The sequence below is a fragment of the Pygocentrus nattereri genome, chromosome 30 (assembly GCF_015220715.1).
Source record: "Pygocentrus nattereri isolate fPygNat1 chromosome 30, fPygNat1.pri, whole genome shotgun sequence".
In the NCBI taxonomy this organism is placed as follows: domain Eukaryota; kingdom Metazoa; phylum Chordata; class Actinopteri; order Characiformes; family Serrasalmidae; genus Pygocentrus; species Pygocentrus nattereri.
The window spans coordinates 19728472-19742386 of NC_051240.1; the positions used below are offsets into that span (position 1 = coordinate 19728472).

Genomic DNA, 13915 nt, shown 5'->3' on the forward strand with positions numbered 1-13915 from the left:
AAACTCTTATTTCAAAAAGTCAAAGAAAATGAGGTTTTCCCTTACAAGAGCCATGTAAGATGTTTTATGCATGCAGCCACAAACGCTGAAGCAAATGGCCATTGACTTCTATTATAGATGTGCTTTGAGTCAATGGGTTCTCTGCTCTTTTCTAGAGATCAGATGGGGAAAGACTGGAGTATTCTCTTTCTTTACAGTGCTTATTACGTAGTTTCTTGGTAAAGTCCACCCTAATTTACAGTAAAATCACAACCACTATGCTTCGGCACACAGAGCATTAGAAACAGCGGATGTCCATGCTTTTCTTTCACTATTATGTCCTGTCGACAGACTTAACCACAACCAACTTCTAAGTGAGAAGTGTATAGACGTCATGACAGGCACTACATGCTGGACATTCATGTAATCTTTCGTTGTAAGTACCTTCACAAAGGCGTATGGTACATATTGCTACCACCAGGTTCTTTGATACGCTCAAGCTCACACAAGCCCTCACATACTCCCACTTTCCATGATTCAGAGCACTTGAGGAATTTCTCCATTTATTGTGGTTTTGCTTGGCTCTTAGTAAAATAGAGCCTATTCATGTCAAAACCCAGGCTTTTTGTTTTTTTGCTGCTCACTGCTAACTGTAATATCCCGGAGCCTGAGGTGTGCTCTGGTGAAACTGGGACGGCCTTGTCTTTATTTCAGGCCTGCCTGAGCTTTCTTGAAGTAGGACACCAGTGCTTTTTTTGTTTCCCCCCAAAATAGTGCTTTTTATTTGGATGCAGGAAGGAAAGGTCAAAGAGACAAGTGTACAAAGCAAAATTTCACTAGCGATTACTTTCATGACTTTTATCATAATTATTTCACTATTTTAAAGCCTTTTGCTGCTGATACAGCTAGAAGAGTTAAACTTCAGTGGACTGTGTGTGGCCCACATCTCAGTTCCACACTCTTCTAATTGCATAATTTGCAGATTAGTTTTATAGTAGTTACTGAACAATGTAAAGTAGTTACTGGATAATATGTCTCAAGATTAATAACTAAATAATCTGCAGCACAAGGGGTTCATTAATTTGTGGAGTCATGATTCTAACCACTATTTTTATCCTGCCCTCTCCTTTCTGTCCTTTGTTCTCTATCTTCTGTGTCCTTGTCCTCTGTCTGTCCTCTCTCTTCTTTAGCTACAGTCACCAGTTCCAGTGAGAACGAGGAGCGCTGTGGCTCTAGTCTGGAATGGGGTAAAGATAGCGGTGGTGGTGCGGCTCCAAGGGACAGCGGTCACCAAGCTCCTCCGCCATCCGCGCAGGTCCCTGCAGTAGATCCTGTAGCAGCGAGCGACGTCCAACCCAAGACAGTGCCTGCTGAAGGACTACCGTCAGCCTCCTCCCCGGACGGACCCGTCCCCTACCACAGCACCTCACTGGTCATGCCACGACCCAACTCAGTGGCAGGTCAGTTAGCGATTGCATCACTTTCTTTTTAATACATTAAGTCCTTTAGGTTACTCTACATTAAACTGCATAACTTACATGTTACATCTGTTGAATTTTCCTCCTGAAATTTTTTTTACTTAACTGGTTTAACTTGACGAGACGCTTAACTCTAAATGCTAATAACTTTCATGATTTTCATTATTTAAATGGTGTATGATCTCCGTAGTTTTAGCAAGTGTGAGTGAATGGCGCTTCCTCAGTGATAATGACAACCAAATACATGATCACAAATGTAAAGCACTGTGCAAAAGACATGTGAGTTTCCAAAACTGGAGAAAAAAAAATGATAAAAAGATGCCGAGAAAATGAGTCTCTATCAATCATGCAAGACCCGGTAGACACCAAAACGGTTTCCATAAGATAGACAGCTTAAAAACTTTCATCTTTGAATGAAAATCAAGCTCAGGTCTTACTTCAGATCTGAAAACATCTACATCTACTTTCTGTCCATCGTTTCACTGTCAGAAGACAACTCAGCACTGTGGGTCTGAAAGAGTGTGTAGCTGTCAAGAAGTTCTTTCTGAGAGAAGGAAACAGACAAAACAGAAGAACATTTGCAAACAAAGAAGGTGTTGATGTTCTAGGAAGCACCACAGACCTTAGACCGCGACATCATTGAGTGCGTTTACATGCACGTAATAATGCGAGAACCACAGAAAATCAGCTTTTGTCAGTAATCCAATCAATGCATTTATATGCAATTGAGTAATCAGATAATGGGGAAACTCTGGGTTTACATGAGTCAGATGGTAATCAGACTTCTGCTGTGCAATCAGCCAGTAAACTCAAAGAAGACGACATGACGTAAAACTCAAACTGTATGCCGCGCCTTTTTTAAAAAACATTGCGCCACTTCACCTGAAAATATGAACGTGTGTCATCTAGAAGATGAAGAATATTTAAATGTTTCATTTCGTCAAGCATGCTATTTGGTTTCAGCGTCGCTCCAAGTGTTTTGCTGCTTCTTGTGGCAACCCTGCTTGTTTATTTCCGGTACTGCATTTGTTTCGCACATGAGAGACTGAGAAATCTGAAAGAAATCAGAGGAAGAGTTCACATGCACTGAGAAATCTGATTACTGTGCTAAACCCCAGCTCTCTTTATCAGATTAATCAGATTAGACCTTACTCCAGTCTAACAGATTGGAATACACTGTTTACATGACCATATGAATAATCAGATAACTGCAGAATTCAGATTACGATCAGATTGTTGACTACATGTAAACGCCCTCACTGAACCTTAATGAGCATCATTGCTTGAGATTACTTGAATCCTGAGAAGCATAAAATGCAACCAACTTCTAAGACTAAACTTTGGAGGTGTGGAAAAATATCCCTGCAAGTGTCTGTAGTCCCTGTCCCTGCAGTATGAAAAACTGAAAGCAAATAATAAAACAATAGAATTGAATCTGTAATAAATGCAAAGACTGGACGCAGTAAATACTGAGAAACCTGATATATTTAGTTGTTGGGCTCCTGTGAAATTCTATTAATAATTATATAATAATATATTAAACCAAAATAATTTGGTTTTCTGCTGTTCTGTTCTTTCTGAAACAGAAGGTTGATTAACCTTGATTGCACTTTACTTTATAACTGTACTGCACCACCTGTAAGAAACACCTGTGCTCACTCTCCTTCACCCTCGACCTATATGTTCATATATATTCATTTATCATGGTGTTTTAGAGGTCACCCAACATATTCTTTCCAAAATCTGCTCTAAATGACTAAAATAGACATGCAAATACAAGACAGAACTGCTTGCTTATGACTTAGATATATGATGATAGTAATCCTGTCACTATTGCTGTAAGAAATTAAGAAGCATGATTTTGTTTGGTGTGATCTTTAGTTTTATACACTGCTCAAAAAAATAAAGGGAACACTCCAATAACTCATCCTAGATCTGAATGAATGAAATATTCTCATTGAAGACTTTGTTCTGTACAAAGTTGAATGTGCTGACAACAAAATCACAAAAATCATCAACAGAAATCAAACTTATTAACCAGTGGAGTCCTGGATTTGGAGTCACACACAAAATTAAAGTGGAAAAACACACGACAGGCTGATCCAACTTTGAAGTGATGTCCTTAAAACAAGTCAGAATGAGGCTCAGTGTTGTGTGTGTGGCCTCCACGAGCCTGTATGACCTCCCTACAACGCCTGGGCAGCTCCTGATGAGGTGGCAGATGGTCTCCTGAGGGATCTCCTCCCAGACCTGGACTAAAGCATCCGCCAACTCCTGGACAGTCTGTGGTGCAACGTGGCGTTGGTGGATGGAGCGAGACATGATGTCCCAGATGTGCTCAATCGGATTCAGGTCTGGGGAACGGGCGGACCGGTCCATAGCTTCAATGCCTTCATCTTGCAGGAACTGCTGACACACTCCAGCCACATGAGGTCTAGCATTGTCCTGCATTAGGAGGAACCCAGGGCCAACCGCACCAGCATATGGTCTCACAAGGGGTCTGAGGATCTCATCTCGGTACCTAATGGCAGTCAGGCTACCTCTGGTGAGCACATGGAGGGCTGAGCGGCCCTCCAAAGAAATGCCACCCCACACCATTACTGACCCACTGCCAGACCGGTCATGCTGAAGGATGCTGCAGGCAGCAGATCGCTCTCCACGGCGTCTCCAGACTCTGTCACGTCACATGTGCTCAGTGTGAACCTGCTTTCATCTGTGAAGATCACAGGGCGCCAGTGGAGAATTTGCCAATCCTGGTGTTCTCTGGCAAATGCCAAGCGTCCTGCACGGTGTTGGGCTGTGAGCACAACCCCCATCTGTGGACGTCGGGCCCTCATACCATCCTCATGGAGTCGGTTTCTAACCGTTTGTGCAGACACATGCACATTTGTGGCCTGCTGGAGGTCATTCTGCAGGGCTCTGGCAGCTCCTCCTGTTCCTCCTTGCACAAAGGTGGAGGTAGCGGTCCTGCTGCTGGGTTGTTGCCCTCCTACGGCCTCCTCCACGTCTCCTGGTGTACTGGCCTGTCTCCTGGTGGCGCCTCCAGCCTCTGGACACTACGCTGACAGACACAGCAAACCTTCTTGCCACAGCTCGCATTGATGTGCCGTCCTGGATGAGCTGCACTACCTGAGCCACTCGTGTGGGTTGTAGAGTCCGTCTCCTGCTACCACGAGTGTGAAAGACCACCAACATTCAAAAGTGACCAAAACATCAGCCAGAAAGCAGAAAGGTGCTGAGAAGTGGTCTGTGGTCCCACCTGCAGAACCACTCCTTTACTGAGTGTGTCTTGCTAATCGCCAGTAATTCCCACCTGTTGTCTGTTCCATTTGCACAACAGCTGTGAAATTGATTGTCAGTGTTGCTTCCTAAGTGGACAGTTTGATTTCACAGAAGTTTGATTTACTCTGAGTTATATTGTGTAGTTTAAGTGTTCCCTTTATTTTTTTGAGCAGTGTATTAGATGCTGAATAATTCATAATAGATACTGAACAACAAAGCTTAATACCCGAATAAGCCAAGATTTAAAGGGTTTAATGATTGAACCCTTTGAAGAAGCTCTTCTAACTTATTGTTATAGTCCATGGTTATGTTTCAGATATATTTGCAGTGCTTCTTTTAATAAAAAGATTATAAAAAAAAAAAAGAAGAAGCTCTTCTGTGCCTGTGTTTCTATGTAATGTGAAATAGATGTGAGTTTGTATCTTTGTAGATGTTCCTTTCCATACTGTCATTTTTTAAAACCGTCTTAAGCGATGTATTCTCATGTCTTTTTGTGAAAGCGGACAGCTTTTGGGATTTGCTGTCCCTCCGCAGCTGTCTGCATATATACATATATATATATATATATATATATATATATATATATATATATATATATATATATATATATATATAATGTGTGTGTGTGTGTTTTGTGAAAGAACAGGAGCTTCTTCCTCGTGTGTGAGAGCGTGTGTGTCTGTGTGTGTCCCAGAGGAGAGAGCTCACTGTACCGCCTCACTGATTCTGCTGCTGCTGTTGGAAGGCACGGAAATGTGCGGCTTTCATTTCCTACTGCTGTAGTTAGAACTAGCCAGAAGAGTTAGTCAGGCATTCGGAATACCGCTGCGGGGAAAATATTATGGCAACGTGTTTCGGATGGAAAATCGGCATGACAAACTTTATATATACATAAAGACGGTCACTGTGTATTGTAATGAGTTTGGGTTCCAGCTGAGTAGATGTTAAATTAGAATGAAAGTATTTGAGCATGCAAATGAAATGCAGCCATCTTCAAAGACTTGGAAGTGTGGAAAAATATTCCTGGAGATGTCATACATTTCAACAGAATTGTTGGCTATTCGACAGTGTATTGGACAGAAAGACGTGAACGATGCACAGCGGAGTTAATTCATCAGCTCACTGACACTCAGACTGGCCAGTTACTTCAGTCATGACATGTCTTTTTTCAACTGGATGCAGCTGGTGCTCTTAGAACAACTGACCGGCTGCTCTAGAGCCCAGATCTCAGCATTATTGCATTTGTTTGGGATCAGTTAGATTGTGAAACGTGGAAAGTGCAACCAACTTCTAAGACTGAACTTGTGCAGTGTGCAGAAAACTGAAAGCAAGTCTTACAAAAGGAATGGAAGCTGTAATAAAGGCAAAAGGTGGCCATAGCCTAGGCCAAAACACCAGTTTCCCTGCTCTTATAGACATTAGACTTACATAATAGCTTCAAAGTAAGCTACCAATGAATATACTGTTCACCAAAAAAGTAATGCACTGAATGTACATAATTCAGATATGTACATCATTTCTATTCATTTCTATTACATCATTTGTATCAATGTGAATACTTCATTTAATGTGTCCAACTTTTTTATCATTTTATCTGTTACTACTATTATTTCTGTCACGCTTCCCGCATAAAGACCAACACCCCTCACTCCATCCAGAACTCCAGCTCCCAGAATCCTCTGGGGGGGGGGGTCATATTACCATGGAAACGCAGCCACCTACCTATCCACGCTCAAGTTCACCTGATTATTGACTGTTGTCACCTGTTCATGTGTCCATATTACCTGTTTGACTTGCCTCCTTGCAAAGTCTCCTGTGCAGCCGAGCCTTTTGTTCCAGTGTTTGACTTCCTGCTTTTTCTTTTTTCGTTTTTCTCGCTTACGATTCTAGCCTGACCCTTTTTTGCTTCTCTCGTGTTGTGATCTTTTGCTCATGTCTTACACTCTGACTTAGCCTGTATTGCCCCGTTTGCCTGTGTATGACCCTTGTGCTGTTCCTGTACTTAGTTTGTAGATTACCCATGATTAAACGTTTTAACCTGCTCTGCGAGCGTCTGACACCAACAGAGCCATCACAATTTCATTGTTGGTACTGAATAAAAGGCATTCGATTTCTTGCTGAATAAAGCCTCAGCATTAAGTTTAAGGGGGGTACTATATGGTATCATGATGAATTAAATGACTTCTTGGTACAGACAGGTGACAAACTGAAAAACCGGACTAAATGAGTGGAGAAAGTGCAAATATTTCCAAGCAGGTATACAACAAGCATACAGTGAAGCAATTAACCTCCTTCCATGCTCTGTGGCATGTATCAGAATGCTGAGTAAGCCCAGATTGTGGATTAAGTTGGTAAAAGGGAAAGAACTAAGAGGCTTTTTAAAAGGAATCATTATTGGGACAACGACAGCAGGAGCTTGAGTCACAAAGACTTCTGAACTGGACAGTATTTCTCTAGGAATCGTGACTAAAGAGTCATCTGCACTTAGCCTTATGGGAAATGCGTCAGCAAATTGGGTTGGAAAATGTGGTCAAAACACACTTTTATTGAGCTTGATGCTAAATCATTAGATGAATATAGATTAGAAATGAAATTATATTCTCGTCAAGTGGGCGTGTGCATGTGCAAGTAGAGGTCTGGATGCTTGACCTTTATAGTTAGAGGGCCAATGGCTCTGTTTTGCTGTGGGGAGCATTTTGTAGTCATGGTTCCGCTTGTCCACTTAGATGTAAGGGTCACTCCAAAACAATACAGAAGCATTCAGACTGATCACCTTTATCATTATGATAGTACATTTCGATCCTGAGTGTAGTCGTCTCTTACAGTGTGGCAGTGCCCCTGTCTGCAGACCTCTAGTTGTGACTGAATGGTTTGCTGTATATGAAAATTCACTACATCTCAACCCAAATAAACCCCTCCAGTACAGTTCTAGAGACTTTTAGGCCCAATCCCATTTCTTATTTTTACCCCTACCCCTTGTTTTTGAGTGTCACCTTGCCCCTTGGAGCAGAGTTACAAGGGGTAGTGGTTGAAATCGACCTCTAGGAAATGGGAAATGGGACAGTCCTTCACTAATAGCTACTGGCGCTGCTCTGTAGGCGACCCTGCCCGTCTGCAGTGAAAGCAGAGGAGGGTAAAGTTCAGCTTCTCACTGCTGGGCTTTAGTTACATTTAGGGATCAGATGCCTTCAGAGAGGGCGGGGGTGGGGGTGGGGGGGGTTAAAAATTAGTTATTATTGCCCACCCCTAATATCTGAAGTCAGATATTCACCAGATTCTTGCTCAGATTGTCTCACAGTTCCACCTTAAAAAGTTCAGCAGTTCTGATGCCTGACAACATTTAAGGTGAAATGGGTAATTTAACTTTCTATCTACCAAGACATTAACCTAGTACTAACCATAATACATTGAAATGACATTAATGTAAGATAATACAGTGTTTATTGTAAATTTTAACAGAGAAAATACATTTGTGGGTTTCTTTGGTCGCTTGTGCAGTTTCTTCTTCATAACACTGTTTGGAGTGTATCTGTGTGAAACCTCTGTTTGGAGGGCCATGTAGCCCTAACACTTCGCCCTACCCCTCTATCTCAACAAGAATCAGGACACCCTACCCCAGCAAAACGGACAGGTAAGGGCTAAGTGGTAGTGGCAAAGGGTGAAATGAGATTGGGCCCTACAATCTCTGCCACATATGGCACAGCTTAACTTTTTGGGTGACTCTTGTTGGCGCAACGCTTCGTTGGTTTTTTTTTCCTTGAATTTGTCTCCTGTTTGTGTGTGAATGTTAAAACACTGCAGTGAATCGCTAACTTCCTCTCATCTATGGACTGCCTGTCAGAGCCCTGACATCCTTGCCAGCTGAGACCACACCTTGGTGGGCTTCACTTCTACCCCTTTGCTCCTCTAAGAGCTGCCCTAGAGCCAGGCTACACCAGAACAGGAGGGAGAGAAAAGCCTGATGTGTCCCTAAGAGGACTGTAAACAGCCATCTGACAGCTCCATTCCCAACTAAACCCTCCCCTCATCCCACCCCTCCATACCCCACAAATGAGTGCAACGTGACGCTCATCCATCTGCAGAGATTACGCCTTTCAGCCAGATTAGATTACGCTGGGGGATAAGGGATAAAGGGGGTGCGGCTCAACACAGCATGGCAGAAAAACATGAATGAAATGAGCGAATGATAGGGTGACTGTAGCTTGGTGTTTGTGTTTTATGTGGTTTTATTTTGACTCATAAATTCATCGTATATCTACAGAGACCACACTTAATTTATTTAATACTCAGGTAAAACAGCCATTAAGTACAAGTTAATCAGCATCAGCAAAAAACATATTTAACAGAAAATCACATTGTTGCCTAAATATAATATCACATTTTCAGTATTTAGTGTACTGACCCTTTTACCTTTATTACGGCTTCCATTCTTTTCAGGAGGCTTGCTTCCTGTTTTTTAAAGAAATCTGCAGACACACCTCCAAAGTTCAGTCTTAGAAGTTGGGTGTATTTTCTGCTTTTCACAATCCAAGTAACCCCAAACACCTTCAGTGATGTTGAGCTCTGGACTCTGGGGTTGTCTATTTTGTTCTCAGAGCTTCTTGACAGCTACACATCCTTTCAGACCCACAGCACTGAGTGGTCTTCTCACAGTGGAAGGATGGGCAGAAACACCTGTGGATGTTTTCAGATCTGAAGCAGCTTGGTTTTCTCCTCTCCCCCAAAGAGGAAAGCTTTAAGTGTTGTTTATGTGATGGGGACAGTTTTGGGGTCTACCAGGTCTTGTGTGATTTGTTAGAAGTCTCATTTTCTGTGTAGGTTTCAATCATTTTTTGAACAGTTTTGGAAGCTCCTGTTTGTTTTCACTTATTTCCCTTGACATTCTCCTTCCTTATGCAAGTGGATTATCTCCTCAGTAAGATCTCCTGAAAATTGAATATGGCTGTTTTTACTGGAAATGAAATAAATGATGTCTGACTTTTGCACTGTACAGTACAGTGTGTGTGTGTGGGTGTGGACATGTGTTGTTCTGTATTCAATGAATGCAGTGGCAGATCGTGAATGCCTGCCTGGTAACAGCACAGCGGCAGTGTGTGTAATCTCTGTACTCCACTGACAGAGTGCCAGCCAAACACACTGCTCTAAAACTCTGTCTCTCTCTCTCTCTCTCTCTCTCTCTCTCTCTCTCTCTCTCTCTCTCTCTCTCTCTCTGTCTCTGTCTCTCTCTCTCTCTCTCTCTCTCTCTCTCTGTCTCTCTCTCTCTGTCTCTCTCTCTCTCTCTCTCTCTCTCTCTCTCTCTCTCTCTCTCTCTCTGTCTCTGTCTCTGTCTCTCTCTCTCTCTCTGTCTCTGTCGCTCTCTCTCTCTCTCTCTCTCTCTCTCTCTCTCTCTCTCTCTCTGTCTCTCTCTCTCTCTCTCTCTCTCTCTCTCTCTCTCTCTGTCTCTCTCTCTCTCTCTCTGTCTCTCTCTATCTCTCTCTGTCTCTCTCTGTCTCTCTCTCTCTCTCTCTCTGTCTCTCTCTCTCTCTCTGAACAAAACACACACAAAATGCTAAGCGCAGTATGTCCTCTGGGCTTCAGAAGTGCTGAGGCTGTGGAGCACTCTGTACTTGTGGGACTTTAATTGGGGTCTTTAATTTCTAGGCTGTTCTTCTCTGGAGCTTTGAGAACTTTTGTTTCTGTTTTACAGTCAGTGCTGCAAAACCACAGTGAAGTGAAACCTAATGAGTCTCTCTCTCTCTCCCTCTCTCTTTCTCTTTCCCCTCTGTCATTGTTTCATTTGCTCTGTCTTGCTCACATTCTGCTTTTCCCTCTCGCTCTCTCTCTTTTCTCTCTCTTCCTCGTTCTCTCTCTCACATTCTTAACTCTCCCTCTCTTTGTCCCCCTCTTTTTCTTTCGTTTCCTCTCTGCCTCTTCTTCCTCTCTCACCTTCTCTCTCATCTTCATTTTTCCCTCTCTTTCTCTGTTTCTTTCTCCCCCTTTTTATCTTTCTTTCCCTCTTTTTCCTGCCTTTTTCTCTGTATCTCTCACTCAATCTGTCTCTCTCTCTCTGTCACTTTTCATGTCTCTGTCCCTCTCTCTCTCTCTCTCTCTCTCTCTCCAGCTACGAGCAGTACTAAGCTGGAGGAGCTGAAGTATCTGGATGAACAGAGGAATGCTCCCATGCGTTCGTCTGTCCGAGGGCCCTGGCACGGTGCGCATACCAGCGGCCGCAACCAGGAGGCTAAAGGTATCATAATCACTCAGTTCCCATCTGCACTGCAATTAGACACCTACTTCAAACCTCTACCTGTTTTAACCCCTTCAATTCTGGACTAATTTGTGTTTTTAATCTCATTTCTGCCAGACTGATTGACTAACATAGACTAGGCACTGATTTCTGTAGAGCTGATCCAAACAGTCTGAATATTCCAGTGATCTTTTGTTACATTGAAATTCATTGCTTTGTTTATTATTCAAAGCTTTGTCATTTTTATGCCATAAATTCCGCTAGCAAAGGCCTTTAGGCAGCAGTTATTGTACAGCCCCAATTCCAAAAAAGTTGGGAAAAAATATAAATTAAATGTTTTGTGTAAAATGTAAATAAATGTAAATAAAAACAGAATGCAATAATGTGCAAATCTCATAGACACTTATTTTATTTACAAATGAAAAGAACACATATCAGATGTTAAAAGTGAGACATTTTACCACTTCATGAAAAACATTAACTCATTTAGAACTTGATGGCAGCAACACATTCCAAAAAAGTTGGGACAGGGGCAGCAAAAGGCTGGGAAAGTATGTGGTACTAATAAAAAACATCTGGAGGAACAATTTGGGTATAAAAAGAGCATTTTAGAGAGGCAGAGGCTCACCAATCTGTGAAAAATTGCATCTAAATTGTGGAACAATTTCAGAAAAATCTTCCACAACGTAAAATTGTGAAGACTTTGGACACCCCACCATCTACAGTTCATAATATTATGAAAAGATTCAGAAAATCTGGAGAAATGTTTGTGATCTTTTGGCCCTCAGGCGGCACTGCATTAAAAACAGGCATGAATCGGTGATTACATATTGGTAATCACTGCACAGGCTCAGGAACTCTGTAAACACAGACTGCCATGCAATCCACAAATACAAGTTAAAGAGTCCGGGTGCTGAACTGGCTGGCCTGCAGTCCAGACCTTTCACCATTAGAAAACATTTGGTGCATTATGAAATGAAAAATCAGGCAAAGAAGACCCAGAACTGAGCAGCTAGAATCCTACGTTAGACACGGATGGGACAGTATTCCTCTCCCAAAACTCCAGCAATTGTTCTTCTAAGTTCCCAGATGTTTACAGACTATTAAGAGAAGACAAGATGCTACAGTGGTAGACACGGCCCTGTCCCAACTTTTCTGAGATGCGCTGCTGCCATCAAGTTCTAAATAAGTTAATGTCTTACATGAATTGCAAAAATGTCTCACTTTCAACATCTAATATGTTTTATGTTCTATTGTGAATAAAATCTGGGTCTATAAGTATAAATATATTGTTAATCATTGCATTCTGTTTTATTTACATTTATATACATTTTATACAGCATCCCAACTTGTTTGGAATTGGGGTTGTAGTTTGCTATAGAAAGTGGGAGTATGTGATTTGACTGGATCTCTGTGGAGTTTATGCTTCATTTAGACACAAAGGAAAAAGAGACCTGCCATAAAAAAACATGGCAAGTCAAAAAAGGATTGTGTTTTGTTGGATGTGAGATTAAAAACTTTCAAAAAAGCTGTGATTAAAAAGGAAGTGTATCTATTCCATTAGACAGATGACTTCAAATGCATCAAAATGCTTCAGAGGATTCAGGATTGTGCATTCAAAGCCTGCAAAATGCTGTTAGGGTCAGCCTTAATCTTCTGTTTTAAATTTTTACTCAGTTCAAGGAAATTGTTCTCCATAGTAATTCTCTGTATGTTACAGATGCAGCAGATTAAGATTATGTTAAGTGTGTTCCTTTAAAACATATTTTTCAGTAACTTGTAGAATTATTCATTATCTATTATGAAAATAACATATGAACATCAAGTGTGGACCCAAATACTGGTCGTGTCATGTAAAGGGCTAAAAACATATAACATGTAAATGTGTCTGTTTGTTTTTGACTGAATTGTATTATCTTCATACTGACACAGTAGAAATTATTATTCTAAGCAGCCTCATGTCTGTATTTTACACATCTTTTTCAGCTCGATTCACCCCATACAAGCCAGTAGACATCATGCTTAAACCCCTCTTGTTCGAGGTGCCTAGCGTCACTATGGACGCTGTGTTTGTGGGCCGTGATTGGCTTTTCCAGCGTCTGGAGGAGGTGCTGATGGGCAGCGGTGAGGTGGCACCAGGGCGGGGTGCCGTCATTGTGGGTAGTGTAGGCTTTGGAAAGACGGCAGTGATCTCCAGGCTCGTGGCTCTGAGCTGTCACGGAGGCCGGATGAGACAGATCGCTTCCAACAGCCCTGGAGCGTCCCCCAAGAGTAAGTCATTCACTTGCACACACTCCGCTGCAGATGGCCTACACAGTCCTTAACATCAGGCCTGGCACACTGTGGCACATGCTGCATTAATAACCACATATTGATTTGTATATTTGAATATGCAGTGATGTGAGTTTGCACCCTAACTAGGGGCGCACAATATATCATTTTTGGGCCATTAACAATAACTGATATTAACATGCTGTGTCCAATACCAATAACTGATCATTTATTTATTTTTTGTTTGTTTTTTACATTTTAAAACAAACTCAGGTATAAAATCAGGGGTAAGCCATGAGTAGCAGAGCAAAGCCTTCAGTTTGGGTCATAAGTATCAGAAAACGTCTAGAATAACACAAATTTCTGCTAGCAGCCCTATAAGATAATGGTAATGTCTAATAGTATGTTAGCACTAAGCTACTACTGGCACACAAACGTTTCTTGGCTGTTCTAGACTAAACACAGACATTTAAAGCTTGTAAACGGCAACGTGTTTTAATTGAAGATTTAACAGAGGTTAACCTATATTTTACATTGCATATTGTAGTTTTACAGTGACTCCTTCAGTAAAGATTCCTGGCACAGAGCTGCCACTACTCTTTTACATTTGGAACAAACAATTGAAACTTGGACGCTACCCATATACACAGTCAGAGATGTATCTAAAACGTCCAGAAGA

At 41.8% G+C, this 13915-nt stretch overlaps 1 protein-coding gene across 4 annotated transcripts in view; it reads left to right on the forward strand.

Moving 5' to 3' along the window:
- Positions 1-13915, forward strand: part of tanc1a (tetratricopeptide repeat, ankyrin repeat and coiled-coil containing 1a) — a 148960-nt gene that overhangs the window by 97415 nt on the left and 37630 nt on the right. For all 4 annotated transcript variants that reach the window (XM_037536563.1, XM_037536565.1, XM_037536564.1 and 1 more), the window contains 3 exons: positions 1170-1439; positions 10840-10965; positions 12952-13236. In XM_037536563.1, coding sequence (XP_037392460.1) covers positions 1170-1439; positions 10840-10965; positions 12952-13236 — 681 coding nt within the window. The remainder of the gene's footprint in view (positions 1-1169; positions 1440-10839; positions 10966-12951; positions 13237-13915) is intronic.